Here is a 15440-nt window from a genome sequence, read left to right as displayed (position 1 = left end):
GCTATGCTAAGCAGAAAAGCAATTCTAAGCAGGAAGTGTGAATCAGACGGTATAGCGATACCAGATTTCAAACTATATTACAGAGCAATAGTGACAAAAACAGCATGGTACTGGTACCAAAACAGGCGGGTGGACCAATGGTACAGAATAGAGGACACAGAGACTAATCCACAAAGTTACAACTATCTTATATTTGATAAAGGGGCTAAAAGCATGCAATGGAGGAAGGATAGCATCTTCAACAAATGGTGTTGGGAAAACTGGAAATCCATATGCAACAAAATGAAACTGAATCCCCTCCTCTCACCATGCACAAAAGTTAACTCAAAATGGATCAAGGACCTTGATATCAAATCAGAGACTCTGCATCTGATAGAAGAAAAAGTTGGCCCCGATCTACATATTGTGGGGTCGGGCTCCAAATTCCTCAGTAGGACACCCATAGCACAAGAGTTAATAACAAGAAAGTTTTCTAAACAGAAAGAAAATGATAAAACTAACATGAAACAAAAAAAAAAGAATAGTGAAAAAACCCCAAATTACGGATACATTGTACCTTTTCTCTTCAGCTTCCTAAATTATGGTTGATGATTAAAGCAAAAATAATATCATCATCTGCTGTAGTTTTCAAACATGTAGAGAAAATATTTAAGACAATTATGTAGTAACTATGGGAGGATTAAGGGATTTCAAGAAAGGTAAAATTTCTATGTTTAATGCAAGCAAGTAAAATGAGTACATTAGAATGTGATAAGCTACATGTAAATATATAAAATGCAGAGCAACTGCAACCAAAACTATGAAAAGACAAAATACAAAACACTACAGAATAAAAGGAAAACAAGAAGATACCAAAAAAGAAAACACAGAAAAGAAAAATAGAACAAACAGAAAACAAAAATTAAAGTGTGAGACTTGAGCCTAATGCATCAACAATTACACTAAATAGAAACAATCTAAACAATTAAAACACAAATTTGCAGAATAAAGTGGCCCACCTATGTGCTATCTATAAGAAACTGACTTCAAGTAAGACGGAATAATCAAATTGAAAGTAAAAGTACAAGAGAAGTTGGATTATGCAAGCACCAATCAAAAAAAAAAAAAAAGGTTGGTTGTGTTAATGTCAGATAAAGTAGGCTTCAGATCAAAGGTAATTATAGAGACGAAAAAGGAAATTATATAATGGTCAAAAGGTCAGTCCAAAAAGAAGACATAACAATCCTAAATGTATGCAAAAAACAACAAAACATCAAAATCTGTGAAGCAAAAAGTGACAGAGCTAACAGTAGAAATGCATATATCTACAATGATAGATAACTTTAATACCCATTTCTTACTTATTGATAAAATAGCTAGGAAGAAAATCAGCTAGGATATGAAAAACTCAATTATATCATTAAAAAACAGAACCTAGCTGAAATTCATACAACACTCCATGCCCAGAAACTTAGAATCCATATCCTTTTGGGGTCACATTCACAGATCACATTCCAAGGTAGAGCACATCCTAGGCCAAAAAACAATCTTCATCAGTGTGAAAGGATTGAAACCATAGAGTGTACTTTCTGAACACAATAGAATCAATAGCAGAAAGATAGAAAATATCTAAGCACCTGGAAATCAAATGACATACTTCATGAGTAAAAGGGAAAATTTGAAAAATTAAACAATATACCTTGAACAACATGAAAGTGAAAATACAACGTGTCAAAATTTGCAGCATATAGATAAAGTAATACAGAGTCAAATTTATCATGTGACATGTTATGAAAGAGGAAAACTCTCAAACCACTAACCAAAGCAATCACCTCAAAAAAAATTAGAACGAAGGAGAAAAACAAATTCAAAGAAAAAAGAAAGAGAACAATAAAAGTGAGCACAAATCAATAAAATTTTTAAAAAAACATTAAAAAATAGAGAAGTCATGGAACCAACAAAAAGCTGATTCTTTGAAAGTAGTAATAAAACTGTAAAACCTCAAGCAAGAGTGACAAAAAACAAAAGAGTAGACACAAAAAAATCAATGAGAAATGAAAGTGGGGAAATAGACTACAGACCGCACTGCCATCAAAGTATAACAATTTTACACACATAAATTTGACAGCTTAGATGAAATGGATCACATACTCAAAAAACACAGGCTACCTCAACTAACCCACTATGAAGTAGATAATGTGAACAGCCCTACAACTATTAAGGAAATTGAATTCATAATTTAGACCCTCTTGGAAAATAAATCCCTGGCCTATGTTAAGTTATGATGAATTCCACCAAATGTTTAAAGAATTATCTACATGCTCTCTTCCAAGAAAATAGGAAGAAGAACACTTCTCAACTCACTGTGAAGTTAGCATCACAAACTTTAAACCAAAATTGAGAAACAGTAGAAAAAAAAGAAAGCATCAGACCAAAAGCCCTTATAAATAGGCAAATTCTCAACAATTCTCTAACGTATTTGAACAATCTTTTTAAAAATCCATAATCTAGTGTTGTTTATTCCACGACAGAAGAGTGGTTCAATATTCAATAATTAATCCATAAAATTCACCGTATTCTGTATTGAACAGGCTCAAGAAGAAAAGTCACCTGGTCACAGAAATCAATGAAAAGAAACTTGGTCAAAGTCTATGCTCATTTATGATAAAAACTCTAAGAAAATAGGATTACTGGGTTGCTTTCTCAGCTTCCTAGTTAAGAATTTGACCAAAAAGAAAAATCATCTAATCTTATACAAAATCATCTAATCTTTTATGTCATGGCTCATAACTGAATCATCTTGCCTGGACCAGGAACAAGACAGCAGTATCTGTTCTCACCACTTTATTAAACACAATGACTGAAAATCCAATCAATGAAAAAATGTCCAAAAAATACATACAGATCATAAAGAGAGATAGAAAAAAGTTCCTATTTACAGGTGACATGATTACATAGAAAATTCTAAAGAATTAACCAAAACAAACAAAAAAAACCAATTCTTCTAGAATTAAAAAATGAATATGCAAGATCACAGTATATAAGAGAATACAAAACTCAATTGTACTACTAGTTTCTGGCAATGGATATATGAACACTAAAATAAATAATATAATACTCTTTTCAATCACTTAAAAAATAAAATATTATTATACTCTTCAATCACTTAAACAATGAAATGTCTAGGTACAAACCTATCAAAAACTGCAGAGGATATTTGTTCTAAAAACTAAAAAATGCTGTTAAAAAACATTAAATAAGTGAAAAGACATTTATTCATGAATTAGAAATCACAAGGAATAAATTTGTCATTCAACTGCAAGTTGATATACAAACTTAAAAAAATTCTATCAAAATCCAAGAAAGACTTGTAGATATAGAAAAGACGACTCCATATTTCAATAGAAGGTTAAAGGAGCTAGAATACTTAAAACAACTTTGAAAAAGAAAAGAACAAAACAAAAAGAAGCTGTCTACCTGGCTTTAGGGCATATTATAGAACTACAGTAATCAAGACTGTATGGAAAAGGGTAAACATATAGGTAAATAGAATAAAAGACAGCTCTGAGATAGACTCATAGAATATGGTCAACTTATTACTGAGAAAGATGTAAAAGCAATTCAGTGGAGGAAAAAAAGCTTTTTCAACAAAGAAGAAAAGTGCAGGGGCAGGGAAAGCCTTGACCTAAGTCTAATCTAAAATTTATAGTTCTACATATTGTACTTACTTCTGTGATCTAAGTGAATCACAGAACTAAGTACAATATGTAGAACTATAAATCTTTTTGGAAAATCTTCTGGATCTACCACAAGACTAAGTATTTTAAGACTTGACACCAAAAGCACAATAGATAGAAGGATAATTTGATAAACTAGACTTCATCAATATTAAAAATATTTACCCTTCAAAAGATCCAGTTAAACAAGTATTTCTTTGAAAACTTCACATTTGGGGAGTGCAGGGCTAGGGATTGCAACCAGCGCCTTCTGTATCTGAGGCAAACACTCTACCAACTGAGCTATATCCTCAACCCCTTGAAAACTACAATCTAACCAATAAATATTCTAGAACTACATATCTGAATAACGACTGTCCTCTATAGTACATAAAATCTCAAAATTTAACAGTACCAAAACAAACAAAAATAAAAACAAAACAAAATCCCATTATCTAATTAGAAAATGCTCTAAAGACCTGAACAGCCATGAACAGAAGAAGATACAGAGAGAGTAAATAGGCACATGAAAGACATTCAACGTCGTTAATCATTAGGAAAATACAAATTAAAACTGCAATGAGACATCACTATGAAAATTTAAAAAAAAAATAGTGACAGTGAAAAAAATGCTTGTAAGGTTGCAAAGAAAACTTAACCAATGATACTGGTGGGAAAATAAAATGGCATGGCTACTCCAGAAAATTTGTCAGTTTCTTCAAAAATTAAACATGAGACCACCACATAACCTAGTGTAATACAGAACATGGATGGGTGGGGGTTTTGTCTTGAAAATTCAAAGAATGAAATCCTCAACATAATGGTGAGAGAAAGCAAAATAACAGGATTTATTAGGGCAATAGAAAGCAAAGCTCCCCAAGAAGGAGGGATCACAAGAGAGGGATGCCCATGGGTGTCTGTATTCTAGGGGTTTTTAATTCTCTACTGAATTAATCTGTAATTGAAAAGTCTTCCTTTATTGTTCTCTTTTTCTGATACAACTGAAAATGTACAAGTTTAATTTCTTATTCCCATAATAGGATAGTTTAATGTCTTTGTTGACCTGAGTTTGACCCATTCTTGTTCCTTAAAACAAAAGAACTGCTTGTTTGAGGTTGACTAATGTTAGGGCATGGGTGGGACTTTCCAGTCAGGCAGCCAAAAACAAAAAGCCTAGGGTTTCAATCTGGAGTGGTGGGACCCCTTTCTCCTAGTCCCAGTTTCTATCTGCCTATAAGGAATCTACCTCCTGCCTCAATAGTAATTGTTTTTCCAGACATATATTTCAGAGAATAAAAAAGTTATGTTCATGAAGAGAGAGCCTACAGAATGAGAGAAACTCTTAACCACATGCGCTTCACAGAGAGCAGGAATCTCCAGGACATATAAAGAACTCAAAAAATTTAACACCAAAAAAAAAGAAATAACCCAATCAATACATGGATTAAGGAACTGAACAGACACTTCTCAGAAGAAGATATACAATCGATCAACAAATATATGAAAAAATGTTCAACATCACTAATGATTAGAGAAACGCAAATCAAAACTACACTGATACTCCATCTCACTCCAGTCAGTATGGCAATTATCAAAAATACAAGTAACAATAAATGTTGGGGAGGATGTGGGGAAAAAGATAGACTCATACTTTGTTGGTGGGACTGCAAATTGGTGCAACCACTGTGGAAAGTAGTAGGGAGATTCCTCATGCAACTTGGAATGGAACCACTATTTGACCCAGTCATCCCACTTCTAGGTTTATACCCAAAAGACTTAAAATCAGCATACTACAGTGATATAGCCACCTCAATGTTTATAGCAGCTCAATTTTCAATAGCTAATCTGTGGAACCAATCTAAGTACCCTTCAACAGATGAACAGATAAAGAAATTGTGGTATATATACATGATGGAATACTACTCAGCCTTACAGAAGAATGAAATTATTGTACTTGCCAATAAATGGATGGAACTGGAGAATATCATGCTAAGTGAAAGAAGTCAACCCAGAAGAACCAAAGGCCAAAGGTTTTCTCTGATATGCAGATGCTAATTCACAATAAGCTGGCCAGGGGAAGAGTAGAGGTATTTTGGATTACCCCCTTACACAATAAGGGGCTATGGGGGTAGGAATAAATTGGACATTATTATCCGATATGCACATATGATTACATGATTTCATCTTTCCCATCTGTAAAGGACATGTACAACCAGAAGATATAGAATTATGTAGCCATTTATGTATGATGTCAAAATGCATTCTACTTTCATGTATAACTAATTAGAGCAAATTTTTTAAAAAAAATTTAAATTTTTGTTTATGTAAAAACATGTACACATATTTTTATTATCAGAAAATAGAAATAATCCAGTAGGCAAATGGCCAAACTGTAGTATATTCTATAGTATATTCTTACCATAAAATACTGTTCAGCAATAAAAGTAATAAGCTATTGATATTTTACAACTTGGATGAGTTTCCTAAGAATTATTCTGCATGGGAAAAGGCAGTCCCCAAAAGTTATATATTGCATATTTATATTGGCATAATATTTTAAAATAACAAAATTTTGGAAATAAAGAATAGTTTAGTGGTTGCCAAGGTTTAAAAAGGGAGTAAGGCAGAGGGAAGTGGTTTCAACTATAAAAGGGCAACATGAGGAATCTGGGGTAATAGAAATGACTTTTATATATTGATTATATCAGTGCAAATATCCTGGTCTTTTATTGGATAATAGTTTCATAACATTTACCAATGGTGGGGAAATGCAGAAAAAAATTAGATGATATATCCTGTTTATTCTTTCTTATGACTACATACTAATTTATTATCATAATAAAAAGTTTGTTAAATGAATGGAGATGGAATAAGTGAGTAGCTTAACTGAACTCATCATGCCTATAACATTTTTTAAGCCCATATTCTATTCTCTGAAACCACCAAGGTCAATTCAGTTTATCCTAACATATAAGGATAATTTGTTCCACACATCTGTCCACCAAACTTTCATATATCATGTCCTAACAAAGCCAATCAGACTACATTTAAAATATATATGCCTCAAAATTCTTATTAATAATTAAAAACAAATAAAATACATATGCACATGAAAATAGTTAAGATATTCCTTGAGAACAAGTAGCTTATCATTTTGTAATAGGGAAGAATTGATTCCTTTATAACAAAGTTAAATATTGAAATCTGAGAGATTTTAAAAAAGAGAAATGATATTTCAAATGTAACCAGCACTTCCCCATTGGGAAAACCTGGAAAAGTTTCCTAGAGGATGTGAATACTTCATCAAAAAGATTTATAATGGAAGGCAAACTTTGAAGATTTTTTTTGCCTAATCAGCAAATATACAACTCAAAGCAAGGCTGAATCCATTCCTCTCTCCCTCTTTGGAAACCTGCAAAGGGTTATCTCACTAGAGATCCTCCCCTGTCGAGTGGGTGAGAGACAGCTGTGGTTGCATCTCTGGCCTTCTGAAATCAAAGAAAAGTCAGGAAGGAGGAAAGAGTGAAGGGGAAATCTCTGGAGAAAAAGATTTTCTGTGGTTCTTGAATCATTTTGGCTCAAGCGGGCATATCGGTGACCCCAACCATCTGCAGGGTTGAGCTTGTATCACCAAACAGATTCATAAATACATATTCATCAGAAAAAGTGAAGTTATCTTTGTGGGAAATTCATGAGAGCAAAAAAACTAGGCATCAAAGAGTCTGAGCCAAACAGAAATCCCCATCTTCACCAGGGATATTGTTCTATAGTTTTCTTTTTGTATCCTCGTCTGACTTTAGTATCAGGGTAAGACAACTTTGTAAAACAAGTTTGGAAATATCCCCTCCTCTTCAATAGTTTTAGTTTTATTAGTAAAACTTTTTTTTTTTCAAAGATTTGAGAAGGATTGATATCCTTTCTTTAAGTGTGTGGTAATATTCAGCCGTAAATTCCTCAGTTTCTGGAATGTTCTTTGTCAATCTCCTCAATTGTTATTATTCTATAACCTTGTTGGTATATAGTTGTTCACAATAGTCTTTTATGATCCTTTGTATGTCTGTGTAATGTCTCCTCTCTCCTCCTCAATCTTTCTAAACTCCATTGGACATCACTGATTCATTACTATACAGGTAATGATAATCTTCTATTAACATATTAAGGTAGGAACATGAACAAATAATGCCTCTCTTCTGTTTAAGTCCCTAGATTCTGTAAGAATCAGTCAAATATTTTTGCTTACCCAGGATCTAGTACAGTATCTGGCATGGTAGTTGTTTGCTACATGATTGTTGAGAGGATGAATAGATAGCTGTGAATCTACTCGTGCATACATTTACCTATCAAATAGATTGTTGAATTATTGGGTGAAGAGACGAACAAATAGACAAATCGGATGAAATTCCTAGCCAAGCAATGCTTACAAAGTGATTATATGTCAGGAATATAAAGTAATAAATAAAATAAAGTAATGCTGAAATTGATTTTTACAAGCATGTTGCAAGCATGGAGAGAAAAGACAAATACCGCATAGGGAGGAGAAATGACTAGCCCATAGAAGATCTCCCAAAGGACATTATCTCGGATACTCAGTTTATCGTAGGAAATAGTTTTAGTCAGAGCACCAAAGTATCTTTTCTTCTTTTGGAAACTGATCCACCCTAGTTCAAATCATTTTTTAAAAAAAAACTAGTTTGATAAATCAATTAATTAAGCAGTGATACGTCCCTTGAAGATTGAACTGTTCTTCTCAGGTAGTCAGCATATTCTTTCCCTGACCTCAAATCTATTTGGGATTCAGACAATCAAAAGGACACAATGAAAATGGGTGATGTTCTTAATCTCATTGAGTTATGATAGTTTGATGCAGCTCTGCCTCTTAGTGGGTGAGCCTACTGAGTGGACTAGACCCCTCCACTGAAAGTCAGGGCACTATCCCCTAAGGAAGGGTAAGAGACACCCCATCCTCACTCCTTGGTCCACTTTTTTCTCCAGATTTGTTCTTCAAAAGTTTCCAGTGTCCTTGGTGAAGTTAATAATGACTCTTTCATCTTTCCCATCTGTAAAGCCACACAGGTGTGTTGTGCAGTTGGAGACGATATACATTATTAGTGCCCACGGTCTGTGATAATAAGTGACCTGTGAGATGATCTGAGTATCAGAGGGAGCAAAAAGGATTCCCAGGAAAACAAAGTGCCCCAGCAGAATCCAGTAACCCCGGGAGCATCCCAAGGTAGAAATTCAATAGGATACCAAACGCCACACATCAGGAACTTCAGAGTGTAGAGTGTCGGGAGGTGACTGTCAAGAAGACTAAAGGTATAAAGTGAAGCTGAATCTTAACGTGGATATAGACAGTATTTCTACTTCATCCCCAAAACAATGGGGAGCCACTGAAGAACTCTGAGAAGAGTGGCATGATTGGATTTTTGTTTTTAAAAGATGACTGGTTACCTTTTGGAGATTTAGAAGAGGAAAAACATGGATGGAGATAAAAGGTTTTGTTAACAGTAGGGAAAACGGATAATGAGGATTGAAGGTAAGGCAGCCAAATTGAGATAAACAGAGAGGGGGGATATGAATCATGTTCACACGGAACCCACAGGATGGAAAAATAACTAGATACCATCATGGTGAAGGAAATGGGAAGAGGCCAATGTAGAAATTTAGTTCAGATGGCTGTATGAATGTGCAATCATTTCCCAAAATCAGAAGCATCATGTTTGAAGGGAAAATAAGGAGTGGGTTTGAAGGAGGAAATTAAAGACATGACAGATATTTGTCAAGTCAATTGAAGGATTCTGTGGAACATGTCAGTAGAAATACTGAGTAAAGAAATAGGTGTTGTGTGGAAATATAAAAACAATCTGGGCTGGAAATAAAGACTTAAGAGATAGCAACATTTGGATTATGATTGATACAATGGAAGCAGATACACTCACCAATAGAGAGGCAAAATATAGGAGAGAGCTCAGGATGAAGGAATTTGTGCTCAATTACCAGGAAAAGGAAAACCAAGAGCACCAAAGGGATCAAGAGGGGGTGGGCCAATAAAAGACCCATGAGTCAGGGTTAAATGTTTAAATGTTCAGTATGTCTAATAACACGAGTGGCCGTTGTTGAAGCACTTTTAGTGGAGTGGTAAGAATAGAAGCTAATCTGGCATGATTAGAAGAAAGAAAGAGTTATAAACAGGAAGGCAGGCAGCCAGGCATTGAAACCATTCACCCCTATTATTTGGCTTATCAAACTCACCAGTCTCATCTCTCATCCATGCTCCATCCAGCCACTGAAGATACTGCCCATTACCAAATCACAGCAGACCATTTCTTACCTCTTCTCATACAGCCTTTCAAAATTAAGTAAAAGTGTTGCTCCTTCCCTCAAATCTAACCTGCCCTCCACCCCTGGTGTCTCCCAGAATAGGCCAGGCCTCTTCTCCCTTTGAGCTCCTACTGTACCCATCAGAAAAGTCCATCCTGGTGACAGAGCCGGAGTGGGCTTGATTGTGATTGCAATCTGAATCTCAACTCTCAGAAAACTCCACTCCTCATATTAAAGTGGTCAATTGCACTTTCGGCCACAAATTTCCCCATCTCTGATTTATAACATTTTATGAGGTGATTTTGCTGCTTCACTCATCAAGATCTTCCTGTGCTGGAATTAGATTTGGGCCATGTGGCATGATTGACCAAATGGGACACTAAAAAACAGCAAAAGCCAGGCTTGAAAAGCACTCATCCCTGGCTTTTATTAGAGATAGATCACTGTGTGAACAAGCACAATCTAGCTGGCCAGAGAAAGAAGACAAAGCCCCCCAGCGATAACTGTGGAATTGCGGCATGTGTGAGTGATGCCATTCTAAACCCAAGGTCTGAGCCAGAGCAGACCAGAACTGCCCAGGCCACCCATGAATCAAGCATGAAAAAATAGGACCTCTTCCTTGTTTTAAGCCACTAAAAACCCTGCAGAGGTTTGTTATAGAAAGGAAAGCTAACATAATGAGCAAGAAACGGTATGCAAATTTCACTCTGTTTGTAAGACTGTCCTTAAATTCAGGCAGTGAGTCTAGCCAAAAATGGTGAGAGCTGAGTCCCTCAAAGTTACATCACTAAAGATCAGATTCTTCAATGACATTTTCTTGCTCAGTAGTTTAAACAACAACAAAAAAAAGTGATTTTTTTTAAAAAAATCTATACATTGCGAAAGAAATGAGACAGAGTTCAAATACATTCACAAAAGCACCAAGTGCAGTATCACATACCTGTAATCCCAGCAGCTTGAGAGGCTGAGGCAGAAGGATCCCAAGTTCAAAGTCAGCCTCAGCAAAATCGAGGCACTAACCAAATCAGGGAGACCCTGTATCTAAATAAACTAAAAAACAGGGCTACAGATGTGGCTCATGGTCGAGTGCCCCTGAGTTCAATCTCCAGTGCCCCCTCCTACCCAAATCACAAAAGATGGAAAAGGCTGAGTACACAAATTTCAAGTGACACATCATGACAATGATTTAAAAAGGTGAACTTGTGAATAGGGTGTAGCATTCAGGAGTGAGAGTTCATGAGGACAAAGATGTCCAGGGGCTGCGTTGGAAGGAAGAAACTGTAACTCAAAGAACAAAACCAAATTTAGGAAATGGGGACCATAGCCAGACACAGAATCACAGATTTGAAAGGGGGATACATTTCCCTTTTTGTAATACTAACAAATGATGCCCAATTCATCTCAAACCTGCAGAAACATGCCAAGGTTTTCCCGCTACAAATTAATTCTTTTTAAAAACCTCTTCAATTATCAATGCTAATAAATAATAAGATTCTTATCATTGGGACACCAAGATGCTTCTTAACAAGAAGTTTTATTTTGGAGTCTATCATTAGATTAACTCACAATAATGAATACTGACAATACTATTAAGAGATAACCGGTCTGCTGAATCAAAGAATAGGAATATTTTGCTCCCACTTCTACAATATATCTTGGCTTTAAAATTCAGCTAACCTTAAATGAACCCCAGTTCCCAAGGATATTCTCAAACAATTGTACTTTCTTGTGTGAATCTGAAAGCAAAATTTGTCCTAGGATACTTCTATTTGTTTTTGCCCAAGGGAATCAATGATATGTTTTGGACAAAACATGCTACAATTTCACATGAGTTTAGAAACGCTTTTGTCTTAGAGAAAAAAAAAAATTCTAGCCTTTATGTTTGGCAAGGTAAAACTGAAGTTCTTTGGTATATATAGTCTAATGAAAATTGAGCTCCTCAGTATGAAAACATTATAACTATCTTATGTAATACAACACTGGAAATCCTTGGGAAATGGCACACTATAAATAATGGATAAATACACAGGTTGTTGAAAAATCCAAGGCATATAATAGTGTTATCATTCTTCTCTCATAAGATTAATTAACACATCATAGCCAAGAGGCTTAATCAATCAAATATCAAGCATTTACTGAGCACCTTATGTTCATACATCTGTTTAACAAATCTTTTGTGAGCAGTCGCTCTGTTCTAGACACTAGTTCTAGATGCTGGAATAAAATGGCAAATAAATGGAAAGAAGTATGGCCACAGGGCCATTTGTCTTTACAGAATCCAGTGGGGAAATCCAAAAATAAACAAGGTAACAAATAGGAAAGAAAAATGAACTTGTATAATGTATGTAATAAATGAAATACACAAGGCACATCCTGAGAGAGAGAAAAAAAATGTTAACTGACTTAACGGGACTCCTAAAAGATGTGATATTAAAACTGAGATTTAACTAAGGGAAAAAGCTGCATTCATTCATTCATTCATTCATTTATTTATTTATGGTACTGGGGATTCACTCCAGGGATACTCTACTACTCAGCTACATCACTAGCCCTTTCTGATTTTTATTTTGAGACAGAGTCTTGCTAAGTTGCCTAGGCTGGCCTCAAACTTGTAATACTCCTGCTTCCGTCTCCTAAGTCACTGGGAGTACAGTGACATTATGCCTGGTAAAATAGCCAAGAGGAAAATAATTAGCATCCTGTGCACAGGTTGAGGATGAAGTGTGTATGTGCTTATTGTGTTCAAAGAAATAAAATAACAAGGGATTGGGGTTAAAATGCAAAGGAAAGATAGAAGATGAATTTGCAGGTATCATATGCATTGAGTGGGTCTTCTTGCTTACAGCCCTCTGTCTGGGAACTTCTCCAGTTTGAGAAGCAATGCCCACTTGGCAGTGTTAGTGGAAACATGGAAAGATGCACATTGGTGGCCATGGGAAAGTGTTCATCACCCACTGCTTAATACACATTTATCAATTAGCCTCGCCTTTTCATAACTCACCTTCCAGAAGCCCAAAGACCTGTCTTTCACTTAAAAAACAATGTTTAGTTTGTCATAACATTGAATAGAAGTTTTATGAAATGCTCTTCTTATTTTCATCCAGAGCATATGGTACTCTTGTGCATGCAATTGATCCAACATCAGCAACAATGAGCATTTTATCCGATATTAACTTCCTACTAACAGCTATAATTTAACTAAATTTCCTCATTTAGTATTAGCACTAATAATGAAATTTGTTCTAAACCATTATGTACAAAGTCATAGGGTTTTTTTTTGTTTTGTTTAGTCTACTACTTTTATCATTGTAGGGAGTTACTTTTGACATGCCGCTAAGTAGAGAACCACAGGCCAGGATGGAGATGAAAAACAGGGAGAAAGTCAAGATTCTTCACAAACAAAGAGCAGACTTTTTACAGCACTGATCTAAAAGCTTGGTAGAGATCAAAAGTGGCAAGCACCTACAGATCATGTTAGATTGGCTGTGCATGATTAGGACAGCAAATGAAGACATTATGGTGGATTAATGGAAAGAGTTATGGGAGACCTGTGTGTTAGGGCTGGGGAATCTCAAAACAAGAAAGCTATAAAGCTCTTGGGTTGGTGTATAATGGGAATTCCATTTCAGCAAAGTGCAACAGATATGTAAATTAGAGCAAAAGTAGGACCGCATTTTCTTTTTAAAAGAATTACTATGACTTTTAAACCAATTGCTTAATGGATCTACAAGCAGACATTTTTGTGTAAAAATGTTAGTTACCTCCTTAATACTTTTTTTTGGTAGTGCTACTGATCAAACCCAGGGCCTGGCACATGCCAAGCAAGTGCTCTACTACTAAGCTTTACCTCCAGTTGTCTTTAACATTTTTTTAAAAGGAAGTTGCAGGACTCACTCCTACCAGTGTCCCTGGGCTTACTTTCTTCAGCCTCCCACATAAGCCTGTCCATTCTCCACCATCCAACATTCATTTTATCAACATGCATTGGTTTCTGACTTAAGCAATCATTTTTTTATTTTTATTTTTATTCATTTATCAATAATAATACATCAAATGCATGATAATTGTCAATGGTCATATTTATAAGCTGTTTTTTTTTAATTTGTCTCCTACCCAAGTTGATTAACATTCCTAATTGTAATGTGTTCACCAGCCTCAAGAGGTCTTAGATGACTGAATTATTAACATAATAATTCAGATTTGTGGATTTTTTATAATTATTGATTAATTAGATATAAGTGTGAAGTATTGATTAAACTTTGTTCTTATTTCTCTCCAATTTAGAATTGCGTGTCAAGGGTGGAAGGACAGAAATGTGCATTAATATTCAAATGTCCTCAGATGCACGATCTATTGAAAGAAACACTTTGCTGTCCTTAGAAATGTTCATCTAACAGTTCTGTTTCAAGGTTGCCAGTACTTCTCAGGAAGGTGAAGAATTACTTAGGTTAAAATAATCAAGAAGGCAAAAATAATCAGTCAACAAAATTTAAGCCATTATTGGTTTTTCTTAGAACTTACAGATGCAGCAAATTTTCAAGTCCTTCAAAAGCAGTTCTGGAAATCTTTCTGATTTGATTGTTGTTCAGAAGACTAAAAAGAAAACAAACAATTCCACAATGAGAAGCTGATTCTGCAAACATTTTAACCGTTCCACTTTTAAGTGTAATGCTCTGCACAGTAGAAAAATATTTACTAACATGGTGACATGGTTCGCTAAATTTGGAAATTTTAATTTTCTATTTAGGAAGGTTATATTAATCTATTCAAAAATATAATGAGTTATCCCCAAAATATCACTAGAAGAGCATCAAAAACCCAAAGGCAAAATTCTCCATCTCCTGAAGCCTATCATCTAAAAGAGAAATTATCAATATTGTCACAGTAACAAAGGGACAAATTCCTAAACTAACAGATGGAGAGCTGCAAACACTTAGGTTGAAGCAGCTTCCTTGGAAAAATAAACATTACAGCTTTTGGCACACAATGGACTCTCATTGTGTATTTGTTGAACGATCAAACCCAGAGTCAATTACACCATAGGATGTGAGGCTCCTATATAGTGATATCAAAGGCTCTAAAAATGACTTCTAAAAAAAAAATCCAAGGAGAAAAATAACAGGTGGCAGACCTAAATTGGATTTGAACAGTAAACCAAGTTACAGAAAATCACCTTTCTGTACCTTTGAAAGCTTTTTCAGAGTACTCTGAAAAGAGTACTCTGGCAAATGAAAATCATATTTTTGGATAAATACACTTAAAATTTCTTTCAAATTATGGTGGCATGTCTAAATGTGTGCTAGTTGGCTTAGTACACTTATCTCTGAAGGTCTTCTAATATCAAAAAAACCCAAAGCTTCTTAACAGCTATGGCTAGAATCAAATGCTGGAGGGCTCACTTTGAGTGTATGATGGATTTTTTTG

General features: G+C 35.0%; 1 protein-coding gene across 1 annotated transcript in view; it reads right to left on the bottom strand.

Annotated features, from left to right (window-relative positions):
* The window catches only part of Pxdnl (peroxidasin like), a 454066-nt gene that overhangs the window by 233928 nt on the left and 204698 nt on the right, over positions 1 to 15440 (bottom strand). The window contains exon 3 of the mRNA XM_026394395.2: positions 14538 to 14609. Within this exon, the coding sequence (XP_026250180.2) occupies positions 14538 to 14609 (72 nt within the window). The remainder of the gene's footprint in view (positions 1 to 14537; positions 14610 to 15440) is intronic.

The sequence above is a fragment of the Urocitellus parryii genome, chromosome 7 (assembly GCF_045843805.1).
Source record: "Urocitellus parryii isolate mUroPar1 chromosome 7, mUroPar1.hap1, whole genome shotgun sequence".
Lineage (NCBI taxonomy): Eukaryota > Metazoa > Chordata > Mammalia > Rodentia > Sciuridae > Urocitellus > Urocitellus parryii.
This window is presented reverse-complemented; position numbering and strand designations above follow the sequence as displayed.